Source organism: Microcebus murinus, chromosome 6, assembly GCF_040939455.1.
Source record: "Microcebus murinus isolate Inina chromosome 6, M.murinus_Inina_mat1.0, whole genome shotgun sequence".
NCBI classification, from domain to species: domain Eukaryota; kingdom Metazoa; phylum Chordata; class Mammalia; order Primates; family Cheirogaleidae; genus Microcebus; species Microcebus murinus.
Genome location: NC_134109.1, coordinates 79756398 through 79772028, shown reverse-complemented (window position 1 = coordinate 79772028; position 15631 = coordinate 79756398). Strand labels below are relative to the sequence as shown.

Below are 15631 nucleotides of genomic sequence, written 5' to 3'. Positions count from 1 at the left end.
CGAATATATGGGCCCAGGCTGAGGACTGGCTGTACAAAGCATAGAGCAGACACAACATCATGCCTAGGAGTACAGGGAGAACATACGCAGCGTGTGACCACACACCTGGGGAGTAGAGTCTGGTACCTACTGCTACAAATGGGGATCACCCTCAGGAGACTAGCCAACGCTCCTGGAAGACAGTGGGGCTAGTCTCAGGGATTTAATGAATAGAAGAAAAATATTTTGGGTTGTTAGAATATCTTGAACTTGTTAACTAGATTAGTTCAATAATAATTAATCAGTTGACGTATTTAGGTTAAAAGGCTATTTTTGTTCTTCAATGTTATAGTCAGAATATTTATAGAAATATTTATTTTGAAAGTAGCACTTTAAAAAAAAAAGAAGTGACTTACATTAAAAAGCTCTAAGGTGTATTATTTCAAGTACATGTTATTACTATCTATACCTCTACCCCATTTATTAAGCCAAAAACATTTCAAGCAACTTTAAGTCCATAAATTAATGAGGTACAGAAGCACAACCAGAATGGGACAGAAAGTGCTCCAAGTTAAAAGTGGACAACATAGCTCCTTAATGATGTCTCCCATAAAGCACTTGTAATTAAGATTTCTTCCCTAAAATTGCAATGTGACATTTTAGATGCTCTGGCTGTGACTGGTTTAGCCCCCCATTTCTAATGGTGTGCTAGCATCAAGTGGTTGCCCAGGAGGTCAATCCAAGATTCCAGGTGGCACTCTTGTAGGCCCCAATTATCAACATGTGGCTCAGGAGGGCTGATAAACCTGAAGGTTGGGAAAACCTGCTTAAAGGAAGAACTGCCATTCCAGCATAAACTGTCCTTAATCCTACTGCAGAAATTGTTTTCATTCTGGAGGTGGTAAGTCCCAGAAGATCCTGGCCAAGAAGAAGTCCTAAGTGGCTTCCTCTGAGAGTTTATCCCCAAGAGGGAGCCATCTGGCCACTTGCTTTTTATTACATTTCCAATAGCTGCTCCATTTCCTCAATGACTGTTGTAAAATCATTTACTTGACTGTTACATAAGGTTTGCTGTTCTAGGAATTGGAGCCTTTCTTCTTCTTTCATCTTCAACTTTACCTTTAAGGCCTGTATTGAAAGACATTTTGAAAGAAAAAAAGAAACACAAAAAAACTCTTGACTCATAGGAAAGACAATACATACACCAGAATACTGTTTCTATTCTACTGAGGAATAGCAATAGACATTCTATTTTTTCTTTCTTTCTTTTTTTTTTTGAGACAGGGTCTCACTCTGTCACCCTGGGTAGAGTGGCAGTGGAATGATAATTGCTCACTGCAGCCTTGAACTCCTGGGCTCAAGTGATCCTCCTGCCTCAGCCTCTCCAGTAGCTGGGACTACAGGCATGAGCCATGATGCCCGGCTAATTTTTCTATTTTTAGTTGAAATGGAGTCTCACTCTTGCTCAGGCTGGTCTCGAACTCCTGAGCTTAAGCAATCCTCCCACCTCGGCCTCCCAGAGTGCTATGATTACAAGCACAAGCCATCTCGCCTGGCCAGAATCTGCATTTCTTTTTTTTGAGACAGAATCTCGCTTTGTTGCCCAGGCTAGAGTGAGTGCCATGGCGCCAGCCTAGCTCACAGCAACCTCACACTCCTGAGCTCAAGCAATCCTCCTGCCTCAGCCTCCCGAGTAGCTGGGACTACAGGCATGCGCCACCATGCCCGGCTAATTTTTTTTTTCTATATATATTAATTGGCCAATTAATTTCTATTTATAGACGGGGTCTCGCTCTTGCTCAGGCTGGTTTCAAACTCCTGACCTCGAGCAATCCGCCCGCCTCGGCCTCCCAGAGTGCTGGGATTACAGGCGTGAGCCCCTGCGCCCGGCCAGAATCTGCATTTCTTACTACAGGTCTCCTTCTTGAGATAGCAATTTTCCATAGCATGGATTTCATATAGATTTCAACTCTCAACTTTAAGCAATTTACTGTGTTGCAAATTGCCTCATGCCCTGGAAATTTCCTCAGAAGAGTCCTCAGGAATAGAAAATTAGTGGGAAAATCTGGCAAAATACAAATTAAGTCTTGGAATTTAGTTAATAGCAATGCATCAATGTTGGCTTCTTAGTTTTGACAAATGTACCAGGATGTTACTACAAGGGGAATTAAATTTTTTGTGTTATTTTGCAACTTTTCTGTAAACCTAAAATTATTTCAAAATAGTTTATTTATTTATTTATTTATTTTTGAGACAGAGTCTCACTTTGTTGCTCAGGCTAGAGTGAGTGCCATGGCGTCAGCCTAGCTCATAGCAACCTCAAACTCCTGGGCTCAAATCGTGATCCTAGTGCCTCAGCCTCCCGAGTAGCTGGGACTACAGGCATGCACCACCATGCTGGCTAATTTTTTGTATATATATTTTTAGTTGGTCAATTAATTTCTTTCTATTTTTAGTAGAGACGGGGTCTCGCTCAGGCTGGTTTCAAACTCTTGACCTTGAGCGATCCTCCCGTCTCGGACTCCCAGAGTGCTAGGATTACAGGCGTGAGCCACCGAGCCCGCCCTCAAAATAGTTTATTAAAAATAAACAGAAAAGGCCGGGCGCGGTGGCTCACGCCTGTAATCCTAGCTCTCTGGGAGGCCGAGGTGGGCGGATTGCTCGAGGTCAGGAGTTCGAAACCAGCCTGAGCAAGAGCGAGACCCCGTCTCTACTATAAATAGAAAGAAATTAATTGGCCAAATAATATATATAGAAAAAATTAGCCGGGCATGGTGGCGCATGCCTGTAGTCCCAGCCACTTGGGAGGCTGAGGCAGAAGGATTGCTTGAGCCCAGGAGTTTGAGGTTGCTGTGAGCTAGGCTGACGCCACGGCACTCACTCTAGCCTAGGCAACAAAGTGAGACTCTGTCTCAAAAAAAAAATAAAAAATAAAAAATAAACAGAAAAGTAGGAAATAAAGACTCTTCCATAATCTACCTATTGTGGTAGGAAATGGTAATCTTGCCTCAGGGTGATGTCTGACTTACCTGTAACTCCTCCATCTGCTTTTTGGCTGTTTCATTAAAAAGCTTCAGCTCATCTTGCAAAGTTTCTAAAAGCAACTAAGAAAGTACAATGAAGTAAACAAATCTTCACATGAGAGTTGAATTAGATGATGGATAATGACCCCTCCATTCACTCAGTCACTTACTGAGCATCTGCTGCACATACTGGGCTTAGACTTCCTTGAGGAACTCAGTCCCCAGAATAGCCAGATTATTTCACTACTATGGGCTCTGTCCTACTGCTCAGACCTTATGAGCAAAATGTAGTAGCCACAGAAGGGGAGACTAATGGACTGTGGGGACTGATTAAAGCTTCCACATCCAGTGCTCTATGATTCTAAGATGACAATTGATCTTCCTGAAGAAGACATCACAGAAGTTCTAGAGACGTTAAGCCCAAACAATTACCTTCCTACTGTAGGGAAGACACCAAAACAACAGCTGAGAATTCAAATGTAATAGACTTGACCTTTGCATTATATAGCTCTCAGCAAAAGAGTAAGAGGAGAAATTTGGTAAAGTTTAGAATGGAGGAACCAGAAAGCTTTCTATAGAGGTTCACATTATTACATGGTTTTTGTTTTTTGAGACAGAGTCTTACTCTGTTGCCCAGGCTACAGTGCCATGGTGTCGGCCTAGCTCACAGCAACCTCAGACTCCTGGGCTCAAGCAATCCTTCTGCCTCAGCCTCCAGAGTAGCTGGGACTATAGGCATGTGCCACCATGCCCGGCTAATTTTTTCTATATATTTTTAGTTGTCCAGCTAATTTCTTTCTATTTTTAGTAGAGATAGGGTCTCACTCTTGCTCAGGCTGGTCTGGAACTCTTGAGCTCAAACAATCCACCTGCCTCGGCCTCCCAGAGCACTAGGATTACAGGCGTGAGCCACCGCGCCTGGCCTTATTATGTGTTTTAAAGTACATTTTCAATTCAGATCACTTACATTTGTAAGCACAAAGCTACCTTCCAAGTCAAATATGCTATTTTGAGCATGCATCCCATTGCTCTCTTCTACCACCCTGGTAGACCAAAGGCTGGGTCTCGGGACTTGCTGAACGCACAGCAGAGACCTCAGATTTACAGAGCACCAAGGTCACTGGGCCCTCACCCATGCACATCCATGCTCTCACCATAGAGTCCGTGTGATCTGTCGTGGATTCTTGCCGTGAAGTCAAGGTCTCACTGCCTAAAGTTGATGTATACAACAAAGTCAGCCTCACTCAGGGAACTATACCTTAAACAAAAGGAAACAACCCCTCCTTGGACAAGTCCAGGAATATTCATGAGGGAAACTTCTGTGTCTGGTCCTAGACTTTCTCCCCTGAGTTCTCACCTTGGCAAGGACACCCACGCCAGCCTTCTAGAGTTGTATTTTATCTATGTTTGTTTTTTCCTTTTTTTTTTGAGACAGAGTCTCACTCTGTTGCCTGGGCTAGAGTGCTGTAGCATCAGCCTGGCTCACAGCAACCTCAAACTCCTGGGCTCAAGCCATCCTTCTGCCTCAGCCTCCCAAGTAGCTGGGACTATACACGCATGTACCACCATGCCTAGCTAATTTTTTCTATATATTTTTAGTTGTCCAGCTAATTTCTTTCTATTTTTATAGTAGAGATCTATGTTTGGATATGGACAAAAATTCACTCTATTTTCTCCTTAGCTCAGGGGCAAATTTGTCCAAAGGAAATAAGGAAATGTATAGGTTGGATTTTTTTTTTTTTTTTTTGAGACAGAGTCTCGCTTTGTTGCCCAGGCTAGAGTGAGTGCCGTGGCGTCCTAGCTCACAGCAACCTCAAACTCCTGGGCTCGAGTGATCCTTCTGCCTCAGCCTCCCGGGTAGCTGGGACTACAGGCATGCGCCACCATGCCCGGCTAATTTTTTTTATATACATATCAGTTGGCCAATTAATTTCTTTCTATTTATAGTAGAGACGGGGTCTCGCTCTTGCTCAGGCTGGTTTTGAACTCCTGACCTTGAGCAATCCGCCCGCCTCGGCCTCCCAAGAGCTAGGATTACAGGCGTGAGCCACAGCGCCCGGCCGGATTTTTTTATTTACAATACACAAAACTATTTTTTGTGTGATAGGGTGTCATTGACACCCTGGCTAGAATGCAGTAGAGCGATCATAGCTCACTATAGCCTTGAACTCCTAAGCCGGAATTATCCTCCTGCCTCTGCCTCCTAAATAGCTAGGACTATGGGCACATGCCACTACACCCAGCTAATTTTTAAATTTTTTTTTTTTTTAGAGATGGGGTCACATTGTGTTGCCCAGGCTGGTCTTGACTCCTGGTCACAAGCAATCCTCTTGCCTCAGCCTCTTGAGTTACTACCACTACTGTATGAGCCTCCATGCCTGACTCCACAAAATTTTTTTTTTGATACAGGGTCTCACTTTGTGGCCCTGGCTAAATTGTAGTGGCGTTAGTCTAGCTCACAGCAACCTCAAACTCCTGGGCTCAGGCAAACTCCTGTTTCATCCTCCTAAACTGCTAGGATAATAGGCATGAGCCACTGTGTCTGGCCCTCAAAACTATTTTTTTTTTGAGACAGAGTCTCACTTTGTTGCCCAGGCTAGAGTGGAGTGAGTGCTGTGGCATCAGCCTAGCTCACAGCAACCTCAAACTCCTGGGCTCAAGCAATCCTTCTGCCTCAGCCTCCTGAGTGGCTGGGACTATAGGCATGCACCACCATGCCTGGCTAATTTTTTCTATATATATTAGTTGGCCAATTAATTTCTTTCTATTTATAATAGATACGGGGTCTCGCTCTTGCTCAGTCTGGTTTTGAACTCCTGACCTCAGGCAATCCGCCTGCCTCGGCCTCCTGGAGTGCTAGGATTACAGGCGTGAGCCACCAATCCCGGACTCAAAACTATTTTTAAAACCTTTTAAGGCCTTAAAAAATTATTTTTGGTAATAGTGCATGCACATTATAAATTAAAATCATGCAAAATATTTATGGTGACTATATTTAATTATTTTATTTGGGTTTTTTTTGGAGATGGGAGTTTCGCTATGTTGCCCAGGCTGGTCTCAAACTACTGAGCTTAAGTGATCCTCCTGCCTCAGCCTCCTGAGTAGCTGGGACTACAGGCCCGTGCCACCATACCTAGCTGTGGTGAATGTAAAGAATATCCTAAACTGTACCCATAGGTTAATCAGAACCATTTAAAGTACAAATTCCTTAATTTAAAAAGGCCTAGGCCCCTTTCCTGGGCATTCTCTGGCTCTGCAACTCAGTCTGAGGGCCTCTTACAGTCTTTGGGCAATTCCTTTTTTTTTTTTTTTTTTTTTTGAGACAGAGTCTCACTCTGTTGCCAGGGCTAGAGTGCCATGGTGTCAGCCTAGTTCACAGCAACCTCAAACTCCTGGGCTCAAGCAATCCTACTGCCTCAGCCTCCCGAGTAGTTGGGACTACAGACATGTGCCACCATGCCTGGCTAATTTTTTCCATATACATTTTTAGTTGTCCGGATAATTTCTTTCAATTTTTAGTAGAGACAGGGTCTCACTCCTGCTCAGGCTAGTCTCAAACTCCTGACCTTGAGCAATCAGCCTGCCTCAGCCTCTCAGAGTGCTAGGATTACAGGCGTGAGCCACCACTCCTGGCCTCTGGGCAATTCCTTCTTTGGCTCTCTTGGTTGCTGTAGACTCTGCTCTCCAGGAATAGAGTCAGAACAGGAGTCATATCTTAACCACTGTGATTCTGCTGTTAGGAATGCTTGAAACAGTATTTTCTCTCTCTTGCCTCACATGGGAAAGTTTCCAGTATGCTTTCCCTCTCTCTCTCTTTTTTTTTTTTTTTTTTGAGACAGAGTCTTACTTGTGAGTGCCGTGGCATCAGCCTAGCTCACAGCAACCTCAGACTCCTGGGCTCAAGCGATCCTACTGCCTCAGCCTCCCAAGTAGCTGGGACTACAGGCATGCGCCACCATGCCCGGCTAATTTTTTCTATATGTGTTAGTTGGCCAGTTAATTTCTTTCTATTTATAGTAGAGACGGGGTCTCGCTCTTGCTCAGGCTGGTTTTGAACTCCTGACCTCGAGCAATCCACCTGCTACGGCCTCCCAGAGAGCTAGGATTACAGGCGTGAGCCACCGCACCTAGCCTCTTTTTTTTTTTTTTTAAACTTTAAATATTTTGTTTTAAGCCAGGCGTGGTGGCTCATGCCTACAATCCCAGCACTCTGGCAGGCCCAGGCGATAGGATCACTTGAAGTCAGGAGTTTGAGGTTGCAGTGAACTATAATGATGCCACTGTACTCTAGCCCGGGCAATAGAGCAAGACTCTGCCTAAAAAAAATAAAACAAAACAAAACTTAAGTTGCTCTATCTCTCTTGAGAAAAACAAAAGGTTTCTGGTCTATTTGCAAGGTCATACCTTTTGGTACCAAATGAATGACAAAGTGTTCAGGTAAGAAAGAGATAAGCCTCTCTATAATCATCTGAAATTCCTTTAGGCAAAAATCAATATTGCATGCAAACAGAGAGGCTCCCAAAAATCTTTAGGGCTTTGCTAAGTGACCCCTGCACTGACTGGGCCACTGATGCCATGCTGCCAAGGTCAACGCAGGAAGAAGTGCATGCGCTGATTCCATCACAGCAGCTGTGTGCTCTCACCTGGGTTCAGGCCTTTGCTCTCCAGAATTGCCAAACAGTTGTCCTGAAACTTTTCCAGCAGCTCCACCTTCTGGGTCAGGTCCTTCAGCTCTCCCTGTTGAAGTGACACACAGATAGATCAGACACTGTCCCACTCCCCAGGAGTAGCTGCCCTTTCTTGCCTTTGCTCTTGGATAGCGACAGCATAAGCCTGGCTTTTTCTCTTTCTGATCTTGGGCGTTACAGGCTTGCTCACCACCCAAGGGCCATCCATCAGGATTCTACACGGATCACCCAGTGGCAGCTGATGACAGAGGTCTGGTGGCTCTCCTACCTGAGTTTCAGTCAACTTCTGGTGCAACTGCTTGTTGACAGCCTCTAAGAGCTGGTTCTTATCCTTGAGCTCTTCCTCTGATTTTTGCTTAGTTGGTGGTTTATAGCTGTAATGATAGTTGTACTCATGAAGAGGTAAAGGGGTTAGGGCAGGCATCCTCAAACTACGGCCTGAGGGCCACATGTGACCTGCCTAGGACATTTATCTGGACTGCCGGGTGTTTTTGCCCCCGCTGCCTGTTCTGCTTAGCAGCCAACTCATCAAGGGCCCACAGTGCGCACTCTCCAACGGTCTGAGGGACAGTGAACTGGCCCGTTTAAAAAGTTTGAGGACCCCTGGGTTAGGGTGAGGGCTATGGAGTTACACAGGATTGAATCCTGGCTTTATTACATAGTGGTATAACTTTCCTGAGGTTCTGTTTCCTCATTTCTAGAATTAGGAAAATACCTACATCTCATACTACTATTATGAAGAATAAAAAATACATGTACGATTCTTAGCTCAGCCACTGACACATGGTAAACATTTAATAAATAGCCTTTAACAACATCAGTATTAAGCCTCTTTGAAGTTATCAGTCTTTCTTGCTAGTGTTTTTTCTTTTTTATCCTAGCCACTAGATAAGCAGTAATCTTTTTTCCCCTAACATGAGAAAGTATCAAGTAATTGCTAGTATTTTGCCTTCAAAACTTTTAAGACATGCCCAAATAGAAGATTTGAAACTAGAACCTATTTGTACAGACTTTTCAGCTTATTATTTCTGTTGCCAGGACTGCAAAACTTCCAAGCTAGCCTCAAATAGAGACGGATCCTTCTCCACAATACTACCACCACCATTGTCACCACCACTGCCACCACCAGAATGTCTACGTCAAGATCACTAACTATATGCAACCCCTCCTATCCTGAAGGCTTCACACTCCTGCTAATGGGCCATAGCTGGGTTTGATTTCTAATCAGCAGCGGTCCTGGTGTGGAGCCCAAAAAGCTCTTGTCTGGTACTCAAGATATTGTAGCACCACTGATTCTTGCCATGACAATGGTTCTCACACCTAACTGTGCCTCACCCCTCAAAATTCCACTCAGGTTTCTGGGGTGGTACCCAGGCCGAGTGATTCTGATGCACAACCAGGACTGAGACCTACTACCCTAAAACAGCAGCCAAGTTCATTTACCCCAATGCTCACCCCTTTTTGGCATTCTTCCTGGTGGCGTTGTCTCCAACTTTCATCTGCCTAGACAAGCAAAAACAAAGAAAGTAATCAGAAAATCATAGTATTGTCATGTGTGTTGTGAACAGGTGGAACAAAGAGCTTGAGTTTCCAAGGAAAGAACCAGAGATTATATACAAGGCAAACAGCACAATCTTGGGATTTCTGAGGACCCGTGCATTTTTGTTTCAGCGCAGACTACTGAAAAAGGCTTATGAATAGGGAAGGGGTATCTTCCTGACCACCTCAGCAACCTGATAGTGCTGCTCAAGATGGTGTGGATATCTCATGTCAATCTCACTCACCTGGGAACTAAATGCAGGGTGGGAACACACTTAACACACCACCCTGGGGCTGGACTGTGCTCAGACCAGCAACCTAGGCTTACAACTAGCCTGCACTCCTCACCAATGCAACTTAGGGCTGGTGTTTCACTACTGTACTGCCATTTGTATGTTCAGAGCAAGTGATGAGAGGAAAGAATTACTCTCATCTTAACACTTGCTGTGTCTTTTCAAACAGATCAATATAGAAGGTGGTGATAAAGAGCTCAGCAATGCTGCGCTGCTATGGGCCACTAATCATAGTTGTTCAAGAGCCTTGTGCTCCCCCAAGCCCTATTTTCTTTTCTTTCTTTTTTTGAGACAGAGTCTCACTTTGTTGCCCAGGCTAGAGTGCCATGGCATCAGCCTAGCACACAGCAACCTCAAACTCCTGGGCTTAAGTGATCCTCCTGCCTCAGCCTCCAGAGTAGCTGGGACTACAGGCATGCGCCACCATGCCTGGCTAGTTTTTTCTACGTATTTTTAGTTGGCCAATTAATTTCTTTCTATTTTTAGTAGAGACGAGGTCTTGCTCTTGCTCAGGCTGGTTTTGAACTCCTGAGCTCAAACGATGCACCCGCCTCGGCCTTCCAGAGTGCTAGGATTACAGGCGTGAGCCACCGCACCTGGCCCAAGACCTATTTTCTAATTCTTAGTACTGAAAAATTTCTAGCAAGATGTTCACATTGGATACCAATGATCTGCTCTCACCCATTCTCTCGTTTCAGCTTGGTGATTTTCATAACATCAGTCTCTGAACCTGCTGAATGAAGATGTCTGGGAACATCGACTTCTTTGGACCTAACAGGTAATAGACTCTTAGAAGTGGCTCGAGTTTGTGTGTCTGCAAAGGAAAATAAGACAATAAAATCTCAAGCATTAGGACCCAAAAGTTGCAACCCTGTAACAAACAGAGTTTCATTCTAAGTTGTCATAACCTTTATTTTCATTCTGACCAATCTCATTTCATTCTGACTAATTTGTGAAAATTAATTCAAGAGAATAAAACTTCTAGGCTAATTGGCAATAGAAACCAAAATTCTTTAAATGTGATAGTACACCATGTTTGAGAGTAGCCAAAAGTTTCATCGAACTGAATGGCTAGAGGGTATAAATATGAACGTAAAGATTCATACCAGCAAAGAGCTAATAATGAAAGGCAGGGTGGAAGTTAGCAGACAAAACATAACGAGTCCTTGTACCATCTTGTTAAGCTCCCCAAGCACTCTGCACACTCCCCCAAGGCAACATTCAAGCTGCTTTGAGTTTTTCACTCTTGCTTAGTTGTTTTTATAAGAATGCCTTCCTGTGTCCCCAGCGCCTAATAGAGTAGTTGGCATATGAACCAAGGTTCAATAACCACTTGCTGAATAAGTGAAATGCTTCACAGTTTCATGGTTGTTTCACAGACCATCTCTACACTATCTCCTCTGGTCTTCTTTCCTTCTTCCATGTTGATTGCCTCTACCACCAGCCCTTTTTCTTCTTTTTCTTTTCTTTTTTTTGAGACAGGGTCTCACCCAGGATAGAGTGCAGTGGTGTCATTACATCTCACAGCAACCTCAAACTCCTAGGCTCAAGCGATCCTCCCACCTCGGCCTCGCAGAGTACGAGGACTACAGGTGACAGTCACTGTGCCTGGCCCCACCAGCCCTTTTCATTTGTTTACTTGTCATTAAGTTGAGGTTCTCCTTTTGGCATTCTATTTGGACCTTCTTGCTAGGGCACTGCTGCACTGCCATGACACTCTTCTTCCCCAAAGGAGAGCATTTTCCTCTTAGCTGTATGCCAGCACCCCGCCCTGTCCGCACATACTGTCTGCCATTTATATTGCACAGCAAATTCAAGTAACTTACTTTGGAGTTAAGCACCCTCCACCTCACCCTCACACACTGGCTTTTCTAGACTATACTTTCACTTTGTTCACTGTAAAATGGTCCCTTTAAGCTTGACCTAACAGCCATTGCAACAGAATCAAGTTGAAGCACTGAGGTACAAAGCACCAGATCATAGAGATTAGGATAAGGACATTTTGTATCTGATAAAGAATTTATTTTGATAACTCCAGTTGCACAAATTTGGAATAAGTTTGGTCTCTCTGGTCAACAAATTATTTCAGCTGGGCTCACTGGCTAGGACCTGTAATCCCAGCTACCCGGGAGGCTCAGGTGAAAGGATCACTTGAGCCCAAGAGTTCAAGGCTGCAGTGAGCTATGATCTGCACTCCAACCTGGGTAACAGACCAAGACTTGTCTCTAAAAAAATAAAGAATTTCATGCACAGACTCATTTACTGGGCACCTGCACTGTCTATTTTTGATATTTTTACCCACAAAGCAAATATCAAAAGGGCTCTTTTTGAAGTATCTGTCTAAAGTAAAAGGTAATCTTAGGGGAGATTATTCTCTAAAGTATTAGTTACTAATAGTTATGAACAAATCTACCCCATGTAAAATGGAGTTAACAGTAAATTGATCAATATTAACATTTCATAGACTGGAATTGATTTCAATAATTCATATTTGCCAAAACCTACGGATGGCATTGTAGGAAAAATTTAGTAGGATTTAACAAAGATGTCTCCTAAAAAATGGGAGACACTAAGGAGGGGAACTGGATGGCTGGTGTCTAGGAAGGGAAGGAAACTTGTTCTTCCACTGCATAATTTATGATTTTTAAAATATGTGCATATATTATCTATTAAAAAAGCTGAAGCTTAAAAACAACCCACCCATACTCAAAATCCAAAGAAAAACTTGGGAGATAGTCTAGAAATGTTAAACTGTTTCGGTTACATATGATTACAAAGCTGGGACAGGGATAGAAAGGAAAGAGATGAAAACCTCCAGCCTGGCTGGGAGAGCTAGTCACTGCTGGCTGATGGAGGGGCACTGCAGCTAAGGGAAAGTCACAGCTGTGTGAGAAGACCTGGCTCTAGTTCATCCAGCAACGCCCAGTCCCAGCAGGTGTCAGGATCAACAATCAGGTGGTTCTGAAGCAACACAAGACCAACAGAACCCTTTAAGCCTTTGGAGAAAAGCCTATTTACTTCACAGCTCAATCCTGCCACCGCTCCTCTACCAGCTGCATGGAATCATCAGGAAAGGGATCATAAATAGCTTCTCCATAATCTTCCACAACAGTTTTCTGATGTCTGAAGCTTATTCTATGCTGTAATCTCTAGATTAGGTAGCTTGACAACTGCACACCCTATGAGATGACTTTCAGCCACAAGCAAAACAACACAAAGCAAGATGGCACAGGAATTAAAAATTATGGCACAGGAATTAAAAATAATCAGATGTCTCTCTTCTCCCAAGGTTGTCAAATACTCTAGCTAGGCCTGACCCCTCTCTCCCACTTCACTCAACATTTATTGAGAATGTGCTAATGAGACACACTGTGCAGAACCCACTCCTCAAATAACTCTCCTCTCTCCCCCCTGACAACAAACACAATCCGTCATGATAGCCCAAGAAATAAAATGGATAACTGGTTAGAAGGGGATTCCTAGCTTAATGGGAATAATACTGTGTAACAGCCAGCAACGTGAATCTAATTGATGAATGCAGCACAGATGTAGAGTAGAGGGTGCAGGGCAGGTCTAAAATCCTACCACCTGGGCCCTTCCCTTAACTCCCATCGTAAACCTACGCAGCCTGGTTCTAGCGGGGGCTAGCCTACGGAATGCCCTCCTTCTGCCCGCGACCCTCATTCCAGCCACCGATCAGATCCTCACACTCCAGTGCCTGACCAAGCCTGGCCAGTCCGCAGTGCTGGGAGTGGGAAGTGAGGGAGGCGGCGCGGACACTCACCTGTGGGCAGGCCGCCGCTCGGCACAGACGAGGGCTGCAGGCTGTACACGGTCTTAACCACACTGGTCATCGTGACGAGGCGGCACGGCTGGACCCTGGAAGGTGCAAGGTGAATGTTACCTAGCGTTAGGCCACCCGGCACTAGTAGGTGGAGGGCCCAGGGACAGCGCGACGCGGACGGCCCCAATTCCGGGTCGGGAAAGAGCAAATCCTCCTTTCCCAGCCCACCCTGTCTGCTCCCCACATCCAGCCCAGTCCCTCGCCGCAGGAGAGCCGAACCCAGGCGCCTGCCGCTCCTGCCCCCAGTCCTGGTCGCTCCTGTTCAGAAGATGCTCAGCTTCAACCGCCGCGCCGCCGACCGGGTCTGCCGCCTCCGTTTCAAACAGAAACTTCCGGTATCTGGGCGGAAGCGGTTGCGGTTCGCGCTCTGTAGGCAGCCCTGCTGTACGGAAGACTCCGCCCTGGGCCGTGGCCTCGGGAGCAGCCATGCTGCACGGAAGGCGCGCGCCGGGGCGAGAGCATGCGCTCGCTACTGAAGGGCCTCCGAGCCCCCAGATCTGGGCGGGGCAGGGGGTGGTACATGCGCAGGCTTCAGGGGAGCTAATGAGCACCTGGCGTCGTGTTCCAGGCTGGAGAAGCAAACGTGGCCTGCGTGGGACCCATGTCACAATCTCCTTTATTTGGTCTGTGATTTTCCGGGGTATTGCCAGGAGCAGTTGACTTGGATGAAGACTACCCGTTACAGGTGGAGAGTGACAAGTGAGGCTAGAGGAAAAGGGCCTGTGGGGTGAAATACCTACGGCACTTACCCGCAGTCCTAACTTTGATAGCACTGATCCAGATTTTAAGTAGACATTCAAAGTTACTCCTAATAAACAGGGCGGAGTTCTCCATGACTTAATGCACTCATTCATTTCGTCCAACATTTATTTATTTATTTATTTATTTATTTTATTTCAGGATATTATGAGGGTACCAACATTTTGGTTACATTTTATGTCTTTGCCTCACCCTAGCGAGGATTAGAGGCATGCCCTTCCTGTCTACAATGCTCACCACATCCATTAGTTGTGAATTTACCCGCTCCCAACCCCCTAATCCCTGGAGAATATTACTACCGTGTGAGCACTGTAGTGTTGATCAGTCAGTGCCAATTTGATAGTAAGTACATGTGGAGCCTATTCTTCGATCTTGTGATACCTCACTTTGGAAAATAGGCTTAAGCTCTACCCATGAAAATATAACAGGTGCTAGGTCACTGTCATTTCTTATAATTGAGTAATATTCCATTGTATGCATATACCAAATTTTAATAATCCACCCAACAAATATTTATTGACCACCCTCTCTATGCCCAACACTAAGTGGATAGGTAGAGGTGAGGGAGAGCAAATATCAAGACTGACCTTAGCTCTGCCCTCCTGGAGTTTATTTATTTATTTATTTTTTGAGACAGAATTTCACTTTCTTGCCCAGGCTAGAGTGAGTGCCGTGGCATCAGCCTAGCTCACAGCAACCTCAAACTCCTGGGCTCAAGCAATCTTACTGCCTCAGCCTCCCGAGTAGCTGGGACTACAGGCATGTGCCACCATGCCCGGCTAATTTTTTTTTCCTATATATATTAGTTGGCCCATTAATTTCTTTCTATTTATAGTAGAGATGGGGTCTCGCTCTTGCTCAGGCTGGTTTCGAACTCCTGACCTCAAGCAATCCGCCCGCCTCGGCCTCGCAGAGTGCTAGGATTACAGGCATGAGCCACCACGCCCAGCCCCTCTGGAATTTATAATCTAGGAGATAGTGAACAAATAATCACACATAAATATATATTTACCAATTGTGGCAAAAATATGAAGGAAAAGTACAAGATGCTATGAGAGAAAAAAGCAGGGAAACCTAGATTAAATTGGGGGGTTAGGGAAGACCTCTCTGAGGTGATGTTTGATTAAGAAAGGATGACGGGAAAAAAGGAATAAAAGAAAAACTAGAAAGTTATTGCAGTAGATCACACCTGTAATCCCAGCATTTTGGTTGGCCGAGGAGGGAGGATCACTTGAGGATAGAAGTTCAAGACCAACCTCAATAATGTTGTGAGACCCCCATCTCTACAAAAAATTTAAAAATTAGCTTGGTGCAGTAGTGCATGCCTGTAGTCCCAGCTACGTGGGAGGCTTAGGCAGGAGGATTACTTGAGCCCAGGAGTTCAAGGTTGCAGTGAGCGATGATGAAGCCTCTGTACTCCAGCATGGGCAACTGAGTGAGTTCCTGTTTCAAAAAAAAAAAAAGGGCCGGGGGTGTTGGCTCAAGCAGCCTGTAATCCTAGCTCTC

At 44.9% G+C, this 15631-nt stretch overlaps 1 protein-coding gene across 5 annotated transcripts; it reads right to left on the bottom strand.

Moving 5' to 3' along the window:
- Positions 1–338: 338 nt before the first annotated feature.
- On the bottom strand, positions 339–13936 carry KNSTRN (kinetochore localized astrin (SPAG5) binding protein). Of its 5 annotated transcripts, none has more exons than XM_012766415.3 (9): positions 13535–13936; positions 13307–13401; positions 10204–10336; positions 9146–9193; positions 7959–8064; positions 7646–7739; positions 4157–4212; positions 3009–3083; positions 339–1107 (listed from the first exon to the last, which is right to left on the bottom strand). In XM_012766415.3, the coding sequence occupies exons 1-9, from the start codon at positions 13792–13794 to the stop codon at positions 976–978; spliced, it is 999 nt and encodes a 332-aa protein (XP_012621869.1). In that variant the 5' UTR covers positions 13795–13936; the 3' UTR covers positions 339–975. The 5 variants fall into 5 exon arrangements, with proteins under 5 accessions (XP_012621869.1, XP_012621870.1, XP_012621871.1 ...); XM_012766416.3 differs by having other exon boundaries at positions 13586–13936; XM_012766418.3 differs by having other exon boundaries at positions 978–1107; positions 3009–3073.
- Positions 13937–15631: the final 1695 nt, after the last annotated feature.